Genomic DNA, 17,193 nt, shown 5'->3' on the forward strand with positions numbered 1-17,193 from the left:
AGAATCACGGATTAAAGTAAAAGAATCACGGATTAAAGTAAAAGAATTTTCTTTGCTCAATATTCCACGAAACAAACCTTTTCTAAAACTTTTTCCCTTGTTACAATATCTGTAGAATTTCTGTTCAAATGAGTTGACCAGATTCCAGAAATCAGCACCGTCCTGTCCTAGGTCCCCACTAGCGAGATGGGATGAGGTCTTGGGTATGGTGGGTGGGCAGCCCGAGGGCATCAGAAGCAAGGTGAGAGGAAGGGAAGCCCATAGCTCGTGGCTCCTTGTTAAAGCCTCTACTATTAACTGAAAGGGGGTAGATACCAGTGTTTGCAAACCTTTTTTCTTTCTTTTTTTTTTTTACCAGAACCCACAAATGTATTTTACACTGTGACCTGGCTACACACGGACATACACACACAGAGCTGAAAAAAGTTTCACAAAACAATACCTTTACCCCATGTATGCACTCTATTGTTTTCTGTCCTCTTTCATTAATGGATAAAAATACTAGCCGTGACCCACTTAAGCACGTGTTAGACCCCACCCCCTCTTCCATTCCCTTCTCTGCATGGAGCTGTGCCAGCCTCCCGCCCCTCCTGCCCTGCTCTGATGACCTCCCAGCTCTGGAGATAAAGCTCCAGGTGATACCGGGTCGCTCCCCACAAGGTCTGTCTCTCCTTCTTCAAGATAGAAGGAACCTCACTATTTTGGATTAATTGGCGGGAAGAGCAATCAAAATTGGTGAGTCCGCATTGCAGAGTGCTTTAAACAAGAGCAACTTTAGTGCTCGTCATTTGAACAGGAACCTAATCTAAATGCTTTTTTAAAAAGTGTGTGGCCTCCTTCGGGCATAACAGCCGCAGTGGTGGTAAGAATGACTATTCAACAAACATTTATTGGGCGCCTTCCTGTGCAGTCACTGTTTTGGGCAAGGAGGCTACATCAATGAATAAGACATATGGTTCTGCTCTCTTGGCACTAAAATTCTAGTAGAGGGAGTCATATAATAATCATAACTAACATTTATCAAGGGCCTATTTTGTACAGATTCTTTACATAAGTTTTCCCTGCACTTGCAATTATTATCTTCTTGTCTAGGTGAAATGGAGGCTCAGACAGGTCAAATAACACTTAGAGAGTAGCTTATTATTTGTCTGATTAATTAATAATAATAACAGCTAACGTTTCTTGAATGCTTACTATGTGCCAAGCACTATGCTAAGTGCTTTCTGTACAGAAGTCCCTTTAATGTCATGAAAACCCTGTGAGAGAGCTTTCCTTATTCCCGTTCTACAGATGAGGAAACTGAGGCTTACAGAGGTCACGTGGTACCAGAGCTAGAAGTGGAATCCAGGTATTCTAACTTCAGGGCCGGAACTCTTAATCACTGCACCACCATTTTTTAAGAAGAATGTGCTTCTATAGGGCTTCCCTGGTGGCGCAGTGGTTGAGAATCTGCCTGCTAATTCAGGGGACACGGGTTTGAGCCCTGGTCTGGGAAGATCCCACATGCCGTGGAGCAACTAGGCCCGTGAGCCACAACTACTGAGCCTGCGCGTCTGGAGCCTGTGCTCCGCAACAAGAGAGGCTGCGATAGTGAGAGACCCGCACATGGCGATGAAGAGTAGCCCTCGCTTGCCACAACTAGAGAAAGCCCTCACACAGAAACGAAGACCCAACACAGCCAAAAATAAATAAATTAATTAATTAATTAAGGAGGCAGATTTAAAAAAAAAAAAAAGAAGAAGAATGTGCTTCTAAAAATGCCTGAGGTTGGCCTCAAGTAGTTTGAAATATTGTCTCTTCGATGACATTCTGAGGCTATAACCAGCATATTCATTGTGATGCAAAATTATGATAGTTTTTTTTTAAGAATTCTTTCTTTTTCGTGTTTTTTTTAAATTTATTTACTTAATTTATTTTATTTTTTGGGTGCATTGGGTTTTTGTTGCTGTGCACGGGCTTTCTCTAGTTGCGGCGAGCAGGGGCTACTCTTCGTTGTGGTGCGCAGGCTTCTCTTGTTGCGGAGCACGGGCTCTAGGCACATGGGCTTCAATAGTTGCAGCACACGGGCTCGGTAGTTGTGGCTCATGGGCTCTACAGCACAGGCTCAGTAGTTGTGGTGCACGGGCTTAGTTGCTCTGCGGCATGTGGGATCTTCCTGGACCAGGGCTCAAACTCATGTCCCCTGCATTGGTAGGCGGATTCTTAACCACTGCACCACCAGGGAAGCCCCAGGGAAGCCCCTTATGATACTGTTTCTAACCTAACTTTTAAAGATTTGCCTTCTGTTCCAGAACCCCTAGAATCATAGAACATTTTTTTTCCAATCTAGTCTATAAAGAAGCCAGAGACAATATTTCAGTGAAAAAAACCTTCGCATAGTTTTAGACAGAGATTTAAAGTCATTTGTTTCACACTCACTCCCTCCCCCTCACCGCCTTTCCTCGGAGCTTTGTGGCTCTCCTGTTCACTGTCCATTGCTGAGGGTTCCAGTGTGCCCTTGCTCCAGAAATGGGCAGCTGCTTTAGGACACAAGAGCTCATTTTTCAGTCTGTAAATATGAAGTATATTGTATTTCTAGAGCTTAACTTTCTTATTAAAAAATCATTACCTTTTATTCAAATGAATACGGTACATACTAGAGCTCATCCTTGATTTCCTTGTAAGTTTGCCCATCTTGAAATTCTAGGAGGGTTGAGAACAGGCGGCTTTCATTAGATGAGTGTTTGAGAAGCCCATGGTGGAGAAGGAGTATATGTAAAATAAAATAATAACTGAAACAGAACAATATTCTTGAATCAGCTGTTGCCATCCCCCCTTTTCCGTCCTCTCTGGGCTGATCCAATGGCCCTGGAAGAACAATGAAACACCACGAGGACGAGTAGAAAGACAATTCATAACAGACCGCTTCTTCTTTAGATTTCACATTTCAAACCAGAAATAGGAGTTATTGGGGGAATAGACTGAGACACATTAATGTATAAGACAGATTTTTAGCTGATGGGAGAATAAAATCCATGCAAATAATAGAGCCTTGGGAACTTGACATTATTGATGTTACCCTTTCATACTTGACTGAATACATATTTCATTTATCTGAGAAGTCATACCAATATTATACCAGAAGAAATCTAATTTACAATAGACTTAGAGAGTTCTATACACATATTTAGGAAACACTCCCTCCTCACCCCACCCCAACAACGTGAATTTGGTGCACATCTGTTGTGCTGAACTGATTACCTAAAGACTGTCTTCATAAATAAAGAGGTAAATGCATATTGACCCATTTGTATCAAGACACTCTCTTCTCTTCCTTTCCTCTCTCTTCAGAGTGAACGCTGCCTAAAATACCCAGGTATTTTGAAGAAAAGTCTAAATCTTTTACATTGTAGAAAATGTCTTGTTCAATCTTTCTTAGATGCCATACTCATTGGTAAACATATAATAGGTTTGCAGGAATGAATGATGGATTAGTTTCTTGATGACCAGTTATTGACAGGTTGATTTTTAGAAAAGAAAGTAAGACCCATGTGCCCACAGTCAGCAAATATCCATGACCCTCCACCCTCCATTAGAACATGCTCTGGGTTGTTTTTCTAGGAATAGAGAGGAATTTAAACTGATTGATCAGCTCTCTGGCTAGTCCTTCCGGTGACCAGTGTTACTTCCCCTCAAGGCAGGGAAGGTCAGAGTTTTTCCACAGTTACCTCCCTTTGTCAAATTTTCTTCCAGTCAGGTGGCTTATTTCAATATTGAACTCAAAAGCAAGAAAGTTAGCATGGATAACAAGCAATGAAATGTGGGTGACTCCTAGCTTGTCCATTAGAATTGAGGTATAGTGGAAAGGGTACTCCCTTGAGACTGTGGGTACGAATCCTACCACTGCTGTTAACTAGCTGTGCAACACTGGGCAAGTTACTTAACATCTCTGGCCTTGTCTCTTTACCTTTCAAATGGTGTCAACAATATCTACAACATACAGTTATCATGAAATTAGATCAATATGTGCCACTGATAAGAGGGCGAATTTGGTGAGTTAGTGAACCAGCACAAAAGTTAACTGAATATTTACAAAACATATAAACTTACAAACATGTCATTGTAATTGGAAGAACTCTCACAGAATTTGTAGCAATAGACAATACAGTATTTCTCTGAGTTTCAAGAGGATCTCAATTCTGATGACAGATTGTTTTCATAATAAAGATGTCAGGATGTCTTGAATGGAGCTGGTTTAGCTAAGCCCAGATCAAATGAAGCAAAAGGGACCAGTCAAGATCATTATCTTTACTACTTGCTCTGGAATGTGTTTCTCAAATACGTATTTAGATGAACACATAGTTGTCATAACATACTCCCGCAAGTACCTACATACCCAAGGGACCTCTTTCCCCCTCACCACAGTAACCTTTTCTTCTCTCTCTCTCTCTCTCTCTCTCTCTCTATATATATATATATATATATTTTTTTTTTTTTTTTTTTTTTTTTTTGCGGTACGCGGGCCTCTCCCCGTTGCGGCCTCTCCCGTTGCGGAGCACAGGCTCCAGACGCACAGGCTCAGCAGCCATGGCTCACAGGCCCAGCCGTTCCGCGGCACGTGGGATCTTCCCAGACCGGGGCACAAACCCGTGTCCCCTGCATCGACAGGCGGACTCTCAACCACTGCGCCACCAGGGAAGCCCCTCTTCCATATATTTTAAAGTGACAAGGCTCAATGCAAAATTTTCCCTTCTCAAACATTTAGGGCACTTCCTACCAGAGTTCCCTTTTCTACAAAGTGATTTAGTACTTTACCCTTGTGCCCAGACGCATGTCATCTCTAGTGTAGAGCTTTGTCTGGAATTTCAGGAGGCTGGAGAAAGAAGATGGTCACAGAGCCTGGGTAAGAGACAGGAAGAATGACAGCTTGCTTATGTGGGGTTTTGCCTTCCAGAGCTCTTCCTCCATTTTCTTGACTCCACCAGCATCAAGGCTATTCTCTTTCAGGCCCAGTGTTGTGACAGATTGTCCACATCCATCCTGCTGTTGCCCTGATGACAGTGTGGCTTTGCTTCTAGTGGTCCCTTTAGTTTTACAAGCCTGCCTCAGAGAAAAGGGGAGTGGTTAGAATTGGAAGGAGGAGAGGGGATGCTGGGGTAGCCTGAGCAGAAGTGAGCAGGCAGCCCCGCTGTGGGACACCAGACCCCTTTTAGGGGAAGGACCTACGTGGAGAATCGGTTAATGAAGATACTCCCACACATTCCCTCTTCCGCTGAAACGATCGGAGCTGCTGCTTTATTCTCTTTCAGAGGAACAAGGTCAATATGCAGAGGTTGGTGAGGCCTCTCATTTGACTGTTGATTCTCCTGGGCTCATTGCTAAAAAATGCCTCAATGTTTGTCTTCATCTATTTCAGAATTAGAGCATATGGAAAAAATACTTTCTTTTCGGTTTTCATTTTTTTTTAACTTTATTTCTTTAAAAAAAAAACACCTATAAACTTTGTTTCCTGGAGCCGATGGCCCTGTAGCTGTGGATTCTGGTATAATTTTCCCCATCCCTCCCCCATGGTGGGAGGGAGGGAGATTTAAGCCTCCTCCTTTGTCTGCCACGTTGGTTTCCAGTGCTCTGCCTTGACCACTTAGCGCTCTCTCTGAATAGCTATAGGTCGGGAATAGTGGGCAGGAGCGGCAGAGAAGAGTTGGCGAGAGAACGGAACAGCACCACAGAATAGAAGGCGAGAGGGAAAGAAAGCATCTCGGAGGAAGAAAATACTGCCGCCTGGTACCCCTAGCAGAGATATCCGGCCTTTTGTGCCCACACCACTCGCCCACCGAAGAATTGCAGGCTTCAGTGGTGACAAGCTCAGGCAATGGTGGGAAAGAGAGTGGGCCCCTTCTGGGAGAAATGATTTCAAGCACAGGAAAGCCAAGATGTTTTGAGATATGATGGAGACCTGAGAATGAACCTGGGGGGATGGGACCACTTGGACTGAGAACAGATTAGCCCATTTTTAATGATGGTGAAGTGTTGAAGTGGCGCCTCCCCCATAAGTAGGTATTAATCCTGGGTTTCAAGAAACCCAGGGCAAGGATAAAAGAAGCTAAGTTCATGCGTTAAAGTCAAAATTGGCCTCCTTGTTTGTGGGAACTGTAGTTGGTTTTCTCAGGGGGAGAAAGCACGTTAAATTCAGTTACACAAGATCTGGGTTCAAGTTCCCCCTTCACTTTACTTGGTGTTAACTAAGACCTTAGAAAGTTACTTATTTGTTTTTTAATCTGCCTTATAAATTGTTAAAAATAAGAACGTAGCAGGTACTAAGTGCTTATTATGAAAATTATGAATGATATGATTCAAATACACATGAAATTATAAGTTGAAGGTCATGGCTTCAGTTCCCATAGAGCTCATTACCATTGTATCAAGATTTGGGGGCAAACCCAGCGAGGTATCTGGCAATCATGGACACTATTTTTTTCAATACTTTACCTTACTCTAAATATCAATACATTGGTATGAACAGGGTCACTACCTACATGTTGAACCACTATTAGAATCTGATACTGATCGTTGAAATACAATATAAACTTTTAATACACTTATAGAATCATGATTTTAAATAGTAAGGAAAATAGTTTGATTAACTATAATTGGATGATGCTATAGTTGGATTTTAGTGTTTTAGCGGATTTGGGGAGGAGGAAGAAGGAAGAGAAGTGAGGAAATGGTTAATGAAACAGAAGAGCCCATATTATTATTAAGATGACTTAATCTCTTGAGAGTTTTGGGTCATTTCCAATTTTTTTCCATCCCAAGAGGTATGGAGATGTGTTCCATTGGCTAGAGCAGTTAGGGAAAACTTCAAAGTCATACCTCCTCTCTCACAGGGGATAATGCCTTGCCTGAGGTAGATTTTGAAGATGTACTAAAAATGAGGGAAAGAATGTTTCACATGAGATAAGATACTCCAGGCCTATGGGACAAGGTGGAGGAAGACAGAGTGCAAAAATGAGAAGAACCCCACCAACATGATTCTTTTTTAAAAATTGTGATGAGATGAGATAAAATGAAACAACAGAGAAGATATTCGAGAACTTTGGCCTACTTTAAATGTAAATTGAAGATAAATCAGTAGGTGATTAGAATAATAGCTGAAATTTTACATAAATATATCCAAAAAAAAGACTCCCAAGTACATACATAAAATAATAATTCTTATAAAAGAACTTAATGGCAGTTAATCTGTGTGAGTCTGCACAGTGCTCAGAACTTGAGATATGCTTAGATTATTCTGCCAGAAATCTTTTAAGGTATCTCTTCACACACACACACACACACACACACACACTACTCACTAATTAACACTCACAGCTTCCCCAACTAGTAGCAACCTAGGAAAGAATTTGATTGCCCCTTCAAACCATCAGAGAGCCACATGATATCAATTCTTGGGGCAGAAAATAGGTGATCACGTGTTTGCTGACACAGCTGATGCCAAGCCATTCCATGGCTTTTTCCCTTCACCTTTTGTTGACGGCCTAATTAAATTTGGTGCCAAGTTCTCATAACATGTATAAAATCCCATTGCTGGGTGGGAGAGGGTAGGGGAGTGGTGAAGGAAATGCTCTTCCCGTGACCTTCCACTGGAAAATTCCCTGAACTGATTTGCTGAAAATCTCCTTCTGTTTGCCTTCCCCAGGAATGGCGGCCCTAGATAGTAAGGCGTCAGGGAAGATGGGGATGCGAGCTGTAGTCTATTACATGACTACGACCATCATTGCCGTGGTGATTGGCATAATCATTGTCATCATCATCCATCCTGGGAAGGGCACAAAGGAAAACATGCACAGAGAAGGCAAAATTGTACAAGTGACAGCTGCAGACGCCTTCCTGGACTTGATCAGGTACGTCCTTGCAAGCCCATCCTTTTGGGTATATTTTGACCACCCAACCCCTCTTATTGGGGTAGCTGATCAAACCCTAGAAGAGGTATCTGACTGAACCAGTCCCACTGGGCTTGAAATGAAGGTCACATCTTTACCTCTTTCTAACAGAAATTGAAGTAAGTGTCCGTTTTCTGATCTCATGTGAAAGAGGTGAGAAGAGCAAGGAGAAGATAAGGATTTAAAAGCCCTGCTTTTAGGATTCGGAATCTGAGCACTCAGTCATCCTCTCAACTGTGCAGCTCACCTTGCAATATTACTAGTTCTTTTGTGTGTGTGACTTTTTTACTGAAGTATATTGCTGTACAATTACATATGTTATGGGTGTACAATATAGTGATTCACAGCTTTTACAGGTTATCTTCCATTTATAGTTATTATAAAATATTGGCTTTCCTCCCTGCATTGTACAATATATCCTTGTGGCTTATTTTATACCTAATAGTTTGTACCTCTTACTCCCCTACCCCTATATTGGCCCCTCCTTCCCTCTCCCCACTGGTAACCACTAGTTTGTTCTCTATATCTGTGAGTCTGCTTCTTTTTTTGTTATAATCACTAATTGGTTGTATTTTTTAGATTCCACATATAAGTGATAATCATTTAGTATTTGTCTCTCTCTGTCTGATTTATCTCACTTAACATAATGCCTTTCAATAATTCTTGACCTACTTTTCTCAAGTCTTCCTCTTTAAGGCTACTTTTTTTTCAAGTATAGCCTGTTCATTGGACTCTTCTAATTTGGAACTTGTGATCTGTATCATCATCCATTGTACACGATAATTTATTTCCAAAAGGGACTTTAGAGATCATCTGATCATACCTGTCCCAAGGTTTTCCTTTTGTACTATTTATGAAGAAAGGATTTGGCAGATCAATAATAAAAGACTAAAGGATGGCTTCTTTAGCATTGTTTTATATGCAAACCGTACACTGATTACAAATTAGTTTATCTAATACTTGAAACAGACTTGAGGATAGAATATGTTGGACATAGAACTGAGAAGTAAGCCCAAGTTTGAGCCTGGCACCTCCCTGCCTGCTCTCTCTCCACACTTGCCTTTGCATCGGTCAGTTGCTCGTAGGAAGCGTATTGCAAGCCCAGAAGGATCACTGAACAGGGTTTGCAAAGGTGTGGGCAGGGTAAAGGGAACCTACAAGTGATGGTGAGACACTAGAGGACTAACAGCAATAGGAAGCTGTTTTGTTACCACCTGTGGCTCTGAGGAAAGGAAGGGAGCCATTACTGGAAGTCAGGATGGGCTGTGTCCTGAGGGAAAGGGCCCTCAGGATAGGGGCTACAGCTCTAATTTGGAGGGAGGAAGCTGTTGCCCAACCTGCCAGAGAGAGAGCCGGAAGAATATATACATCCACTTCTCTCCTCCCACTGCCCTGTGATCTGTCAGCGCCTCACACTGGACAAACCCAACAGGAAGCCAGAAGGCGAGGGGTCAGCCTCCCGGGCACAGAGCAGGATGGAGAGTGGATGGAGAAAGGCAAATGGAAGATATCTCAGCACGGACCTCTCAGTGCCCCACCTGCTTAGCATTCCTCCAGCAAGTAGCCCACCCAGGCTGTCCTCCCCAAACCTAGCCCTTTCCTCCCTTCTCTACAACGTACTTGCAGACGGGCTTACCAATCCTAGATGCCTACTCTAAAGGATTCCCCACCGACTCTCTGAGAGAACCTCCTCCTAGGGACTTGAGTTCACGTGCCATCTCAAGGAATGGGTCTGTGGCTGGCAGATTCAAGAGTGATTTGGGCAACAAAGGGTCTCTTCAGCAGCACCTATCAATTCTGACCATGAGCGACTTTGTATCATCTGTATGTAAGCACAAGGCAGCCCCACGGCACCTCCCTGAAAGCGCTTTTCAGGGAGTTAATCGCAATTATCCGAAGGTAACAAGCCACTCTGTATTATTTCATACCAAGCTGGCACCCAATGATAATGACTTTATTTAATTCATACAATTAATTAAGGCTTTTCACCATTTTTTTTTCAGGAACTTTACCCTCAGGGAGTTTGGATTAGGGGTATTTTATTATATTTTCTTTCTGTATAATTTCTACTCCTTATTTAAAGAATTGGGATCTTGTCATTCTCTGTCTGGTGTGTTTCTGCCTCTCCTTGCCCCAGTGACAAGTGTAAGACTAACCTGTCCCCACCCAGACGCCTGGTTCGAGCATTTATCTTGGAATCTCCTAAACTCACTTTTCTCTCAGGGTTTGTAGAAACAGACCCATAGAGCATAGATGGGAAGGACAAAGAAACAGGATGGTCTATGCCAGAGATCCCCAACTTTTTGGCACCAGGGACCAGTTTCGTGGAAGACAATTTTTCCATGGATGGGGGCTGGGGAGTGGGGATGGTCAGGCGGTAATGCGAGCGATGCCGAGCGGCAGGTGAAGCTTTGCTGGCTCGCCCACTGCTCACCACCTGCTCCACAGTCCAGCGGCTGGGGACCCCTGGTCTAGGCAGTAGGAAGAAACCAGAGTTTATAACCTTAAAATCTGATTGACGACACACACCTGCTGGAATCTCAGACTCTCCAGCTGCCTGGGTCATGTCTCCTTCTCCCGCAGTCTTTAGTCTTGGAGCCCTAGTGATAGTTTAATCCAATCTCCTCTTTAACAGGTGAGTCAGCTGAGACCTACATGGGTGCCATGAATTAGCCAAGGTCATACAGCTGGCTAGAGATTCCCCAGCGAGAGTGTTGCCTCTTACTTCTTCCCCACCATGAACACAAACACTGCACTGAGGCAGTAACAAACCCTGCCACATGGGCCTCAAGTTCAAATTTTGTGGGCCCTCTCCCTGTTGGTCACCAAAGAGCCTCAGAAGCTCTAGCAATTCAGTCAATATCTCATCCCCCAGAGGGCCTTTGGGAGGACTCTGTGGAGAACAGTCTAACCATGACATTTGATTCGGAGCACTTGGTCCTTAAACACATGGCATGATACCAAAATGGCCATTATTGAATAATACCTCAGTTAACCAGAATGCTTATGATAAAAGGCATTTCCATTCTCGCTTGGGTTTTTCCTAGGAGCAGGGTTTGATGTTGGAATAAAAAATCCCATTGTCTGACAAAAGGACAGATGAGTTGAATTTGGAACTTCCTTAAACTACATGGGCCACACTGAGGGATGACCTATGTCCCATTTCATAAGATCCACCAAAATCTTTCTCTTTTTCCATTTGCTGCTTATTTCAGTGCAATCTTTACCTTAGACACAATGAAAAAGTATTTAAGGAACTAATTTATTATTTGGGAATTTTTCAAGTGACCATTATTTTCTTTGCAGGAATATGTTCCCTCCAAATCTGGTGGAAGCTTGCTTTAAACAGGTAAACACAGCTACTAATTCACCTTTAAAATTCCTCTTTGGTGTACCAAACAGAGTAGAATTCTCTTTTTAATTTAATTTAATTTTTTCCCATTTCTCTGTAGTAAGAAACACTTCTCTTGCCAAGTGGATGGAAAGCACTAGAGTTTTCTGGGGAATTGGGAAAGGAGTGGGGGTGGTCTTCCCTGTGCTGAAGGCTTTATTAGTTGCCAGACACTGTATGTCTTGCATACAAATGACTCATTAAGTCTCTGTTAATTATTAAGAAGGCCAATCAGGAGACTCTCTCTCCTCTCCCCCATAGCCCATAAACAAAAGCTCACCAAGCAAGCAAACTCCAGTATAAGATATATTTACAGCTTGCTTTAAAGATTAGGGAGATTATTCAAGTTTCTGGGTTTGATTTTAAAAATCAATGGGTTGTTTTTTTAAAAGTCTACTAAGGGCCTTAGAGATTCTAAAGGAGGAACCACATCAGAAAGCACTGCCACCATCATGTATTGAATGTCCCCTCTTTTCCAAGCACTAATGTTATATTTACTCTTCACATAAATATGAGGGGTATCATTGTCTTCATTTCATTGATGAGACAACTTATCTATGATAATTCAGAGAGGTTATGTAGTAGGTGTGAGATTTCCCAAGTAGTAAATGGCAGACCTGAATTCAAATTCATTGTGTTGATTTCAAATTCCATCCTCTTTTTTGCTTCTACATTCTGTTCTGCTTCCTGGGAAGGGGTATCCAGGCTGATGAGAAACCTAGCAGGAGGCCATAGTGAAATCCAGTTCCCTTTAGCCCCAAATCCAAGCAACTCTTGGCTCTCTGTGTTGAAGACACAAATACATTTTACTATTAGGGGATAAAATTAGTAAAATTCAATCTAACATCACCTGAACAAAAAAGCTTTGTTGCCCAAGATATTAAAAGGGAAACAACTAGACATTCTAGTTATTAAATAATAGTTCCCAAACATTTCTCCAGATGGTGTCACTTCACCCTTGTTGTAATTCCCTAACCCTTGTGCTTGGGATCTGTAAAACAAACAAAATCAAACTCCAAACTCATGGAGGACCAGGTTTTACACTCTTTGCTTTTTTCCCTTTTTAAAATTTGTATTGACCATTTTTAATAGGTAATGCATGTGCGCACTGCAAAATTCAAACAGAATTCCTTCTTTATTTAAAAAAAACAAAAAAAGCCTGCAAGGGCAAAATCTAACTCTCTTTATTCAAAACAACTCTAATCATAAATAATAAACCCCTTTCAACCCAACCAGCCAACCCCAGCACCACGGAGCTGACTATTCCAGTTAGTCAGCTGGCACTAGGTGACATCAAAAATGCTGATTTCTAGCAACGCTGGGAGAAAGTGCTGACTCATGAAGATTTATTGTATTTGGTTTGGGATTGCATTTACAGGATTCTGAAAGGGAAGCAAATGTATCATCCCAGATCCATTTGTCTTAGATCAGAATGCAAATGAGGTTGCAATTTCTGTGTAGGCTGCAAACTGTGTCTAAGGGGAAAGAGTGGGAGGTGTAGGAAAGGCTAATTGGGATTGAAAATTCACCCTAGACAATCCATAAAATGCATAAGCACCCCAGTAGAATAGAGATTTGAGAGCTGACTGACAAAAAGGTGTCCGTTTCTTTGTTAAAATTACGAGCAGTGCCACTGATTGTTTAGGGAATATGTCTACAGTATTGACAGCTGGCCATGTCCTTGTTTGGGAATAGTGCTTTCCCACTGGACAAAAATGTCTTCCATTTACTCTTGGTAGAGAAATGGCCCAGCCCTTCGTGTACAGCTGTGCTTTCTTCACCTAGACTCTAGATCCAGTCAACATCCATAGGTTATTACTCTCTCTGGTGCTTTACCCCCGTCAATGTGAAGGCCAGAAATTCTGCTCTCGTTAAAAATCATAGAGAGATGGGCTTAATTGTTTCAAATAGCCACAGTAATACACTCAGCCTTTTCTGTCTGGGACCTCTATGCAGAAGCTATAGGGAAAAGACCATCTCTTGAATAAGAGGAGACTCTTCTATAGACTTGAGAACTGGGTTGTCATCCTCAACTATTATTCACACAACTATTCTTAAGAACTAATACTATCAGGAATACTTTGAAGAATGTTGTTTTGGGGATGTTCAATTGTTTAATATTCACCGAAGTCTCCAACTAAGTCTAGTCCCTGAAGGGCTTTGTTATTGAGCGCCACTAGCCAACATTAGTACAGTGCTTTAAAGTTTACCAGATGTTCTCATATATTCTGTTTAATTTGATCATTACGACAACACTGTGAGGTGGAACCAGCACAATTATCCCTGTTTCACAGCTGTGGAATATGAGCAAGGGGATGTTAGATGATTTGTCCATGATCCCCTCACGTGAACCCGTAGAGGGTAAAGGGATTATTGTGAATATTTGAATTTATAGTCATTTTATTAGGGTTTCAGAAAAAAGCAGAAGCACTTGTATCTGTTCACTCCATCTTCAACCTCTTTCCTGTTATGGTTTGTTGTGTATTTGAGTATGTGTGTGTGTGTGTCTGTGCTGAGGAAGTAGTAGAGGTTTGTCACAGATTAGATAGAGGATAAGTAAATAGATAGAAGATAAATAGATAGATAGATAGACAGACAGACAGGGTAGATAGATACTTTGTGTAACGCTTTTCTCTGAATTTGGGGTAATGTATATCATTATAGAAAATCCAAGCAAAAAGTACAAAAGAAGAAAGCAAAAATTACCTTTAATCCCTGTTGTGCCTTTTCTTTTTAAGTTTAAAACCAACTATGAGAAGAGAAGCTTTAAAGTGCCCATCCAGTCCAATGAAACACTTGTGGGTGCCGTGATAAATAATGTGTCAGAGGCCATGGAGACTCTGACGAGGATCACAGAGGAGTTAGTCCCAGTGCCAGGGTCTGTGAATGGGGTCAATGCCCTGGGACTAGTTGTCTTCTCCATGTGCTTCGGATTTGTGATTGGAAACATGAAGGAGCAGGGCCAGGCCCTGAGAGAGTTCTTTGATTCTCTTAACGAAGCCATCATGAGATTGGTAGCGGTGATAATGTGGTATGTATTTCCATTTGCTATGTATGCTATCTAGAAGATGCTTATTGCCATCAACTTGTGTTCTGTACTGAGGAAGATGCCACCAGGCAGGATGGCCAATTGCAATGATCTCATTCGGGTAAGCACAAGAAAATCAGTAACTTTCTGGGCTGGTAGTGGCCTTGAACATAACTGCAAGCCTGTGTGCATAAGTTTGCTTCCTTGTTTTTGAAAGGTGTCAACTCCCTTACTCCAGCACTGATGGGATACCATTCCTCATCCCTCCATTTGATAACTAATTAGTTATTCATTCTCCTATTGATTGTCTCCTATTTATTGATTGTCTCCTGTATACCAAGCATTTAATGCCAGGTACCATGGATATAGCAATGAAGAAGACAGACAAGGATGTCCTGGATCTTACATTCTCTTTTTTAAAAATCTTCTCCATTACAGTTTATGACAAGGTATCGAATATAGTTCCCTGTGCTATACAGGGAATATAGTTCCCTGTGCTATACAGTAGGACCTTGTGTGGATCTTACATTCTTAAACAAACAAACAAATCATCCATGTGCTTTAGTCACAAGTGCTATGGAAAAAAATAATAATAAAATAAAACATGAGGTTTTCTTTCACATAATATGATGTGAGGTGATAAAAAGTGACTGGGGCAGAGGCTTAAAATTTGCCTTGGATGGGACAGAAAGGCCTCTGAGGAGGTGGGTGATCAGCTAGCCATACGAAGTACGGAGAGAAGAGCATTCCCAGGAGAGGGAAAAGCCACTAGACCATCAGAAAAACCGAGCTCTGCTCTCCTCCATTTCAGTCCTAAGAAAGAAGTGTAAATGGCCACTCTGCGTCAAGCCTGAAGGACTCATGGGAAGTATTATGGAAGGCCAAGACACAATTTATAACACAACTTCCTTCAAAGAAAGTTGAGAGCAGGAGACAAAGGAAAAGACTAAGTCCACAGAGGAACATTGACCTTGGAAAGTAAACTCTCCCCAGCAGGGAGAGAACCCTGTGATAGGTTTAAGCCTCCTGTGAGGGTTGCTTTCCCTTTTTCCTTTGTTTTAAATCCAGACTCCCTCTTGGCACCTGAGGCAGGAAAACATCCATTTCTAAGAAAAGCCCTCACCATCATGATTAAAAATATCCTTTGTCTTTATTGCCCCCAAAGCCCAGAGAAATCCATTTTTCAGGAGTTTGTTCAAGAAGGATATGAACTTGGGGACACAAAGATGATCAGAATGTCGTCTCCCCAGGAGTCCCCATTGAAATGCTGGGGGCCCTCCTTGGAAATCTTGGCAGAGCTGAAAGTGGACATTTATCTTCATATTATTAAAATGCCTCCACCTTTCACCTCTTTTATGAAAGAAGCCTATTCAAGGCTGCTGAATGAACCTCACATGTAGCTTTTCTAGCTGTACGTTTGCCTGCACATTCAACATTGAGTTATTACATTTCTGAAAACAGGTACTCTTATAATTTCCTGGCCTGTGATTTTAAAGGACTTTTAAAAGAACCATTGTATTTTTCAATATGAAATAAGTCCTCTACAGTTCCCAGCAGACCCTTCTCCTGACGGGTGATCAGCTTCTCTGTTTCGGGTAATGTGAGTTGGGTTGTAGTTTACAGCACACGTCGGACAAAGAGAGCGGGGCCTTGATTCGATGTGTACAAGACATTTCATGTCTCCGTTGTTCATTCTTTCGAGTCTACAGGCGAAAGATCACAAAAGGCAGTAGCAGCCTGTGGGTAATAATTACTTAACTAGAACACCCATAACCTGATTGTGGTAGTACAAACATGCATGTTATTAACTTTGATAGCTCTGAATTTCTTTTATGATTGCCTTCTACCTATGGCAAATGGTGCTAGTTTTTCATTTGCATTGTAACATACAATTTCCTCTTAGAGTACATTTATTTAAATAAAAAAAGATTGATACTAAGTAATATTATAAGTAGTGTGTAATATGGGAAAAACTAATAAAAGTTGTCCTTGATTAAGAGAGCTGTCTGCAAATCTAAAACACTGAAATGCCATCGTGTGCAACTTGCTTTAGCTTGGGAGTCAGGCTCCGACGTGGGAAATGCTCCCAGAAGTCCGGATATTCGTTTGGTGGATTCTGACTGTTCAGAGTACTTAGCAGGGGAGCAGGAGACAGCAGGATGGGGGGATGGTGGCATCTGAGGACCCCCAAAGTGACCCAGGTGTGGTGAAATGACAGTTATTTAGGAAAAAAAGAGGTGAGTAGCAAAACCTCTGAACCTGCCTTTTTTTCTGGTTTAGGAGAAAAAAAGAATTGTGACCTAGAGAAATTCTGAGTGAGAGGAAAGCCTAATTATGCGCTAGTTATATTTAAATTTGTATTTTAAAAAAGAAAAGAAAGAAGTTCACAGTTTCTGCAAGTCCTCATAGTATTCTGCGCAGAAAAGTTTGGAAGTCAACTCTCTGACTTTTTCTTATCACTTGGTAATTTCTGTGGAATAGCTTGTTGGAAATCAGACTTCCAACTGTGCGTGTGTTGCTTCTACATAGGTACGCCCCTCTGGGCATCCTCTTCCTGATTGCAGGGAAAATTGTTGAGATGGAAGACATGGGAGTCATTGGCGGGCAGCTTGCCATGTACACAGTGACAGTCATTGTGGGCTTACTCATCCATGCAGTCATTGTCCTGCCCCTCCTCTACTTCTTGGTAACGCGGAAAAACCCCTGGGTTTTCATCGGTGGGTTGCTGCAAGCGCTCATCACGGCTCTGGGAACCTCCTCCAGGTACGCATACATCCGTGGCTTATTTCTATCAGAAAATGTACCTCAAACTTTACTTTGAACCAGAACCTTCAGACTGAGGGGCGGGGGTG

At 42.0% G+C, this 17,193-nt stretch overlaps 1 protein-coding gene across 1 annotated transcript in view; it reads left to right on the top strand.

Annotated features, from left to right (window-relative positions):
* The window catches only part of SLC1A3 (solute carrier family 1 member 3), a 72,279-nt gene that overhangs the window by 48,056 nt on the left and 7,030 nt on the right, over nucleotides 1-17,193 (top strand). The window contains exons 3-6 of the mRNA XM_029218735.1: nucleotides 7,679-7,883; nucleotides 11,229-11,271; nucleotides 14,052-14,344; nucleotides 16,871-17,104. Coding sequence (XP_029074568.1) covers nucleotides 7,679-7,883; nucleotides 11,229-11,271; nucleotides 14,052-14,344; nucleotides 16,871-17,104 — 775 coding nt within the window. The remainder of the gene's footprint in view (nucleotides 1-7,678; nucleotides 7,884-11,228; nucleotides 11,272-14,051; nucleotides 14,345-16,870; nucleotides 17,105-17,193) is intronic.

This window comes from Monodon monoceros, unplaced genomic scaffold (genome assembly GCF_005190385.1).
Source record: "Monodon monoceros isolate NGI ecotype Baffin Bay Population unplaced genomic scaffold, NGI_Narwhal_1 Super_Scaffold_12, whole genome shotgun sequence".
NCBI lineage: Eukaryota > Metazoa > Chordata > Mammalia > Artiodactyla > Monodontidae > Monodon > Monodon monoceros.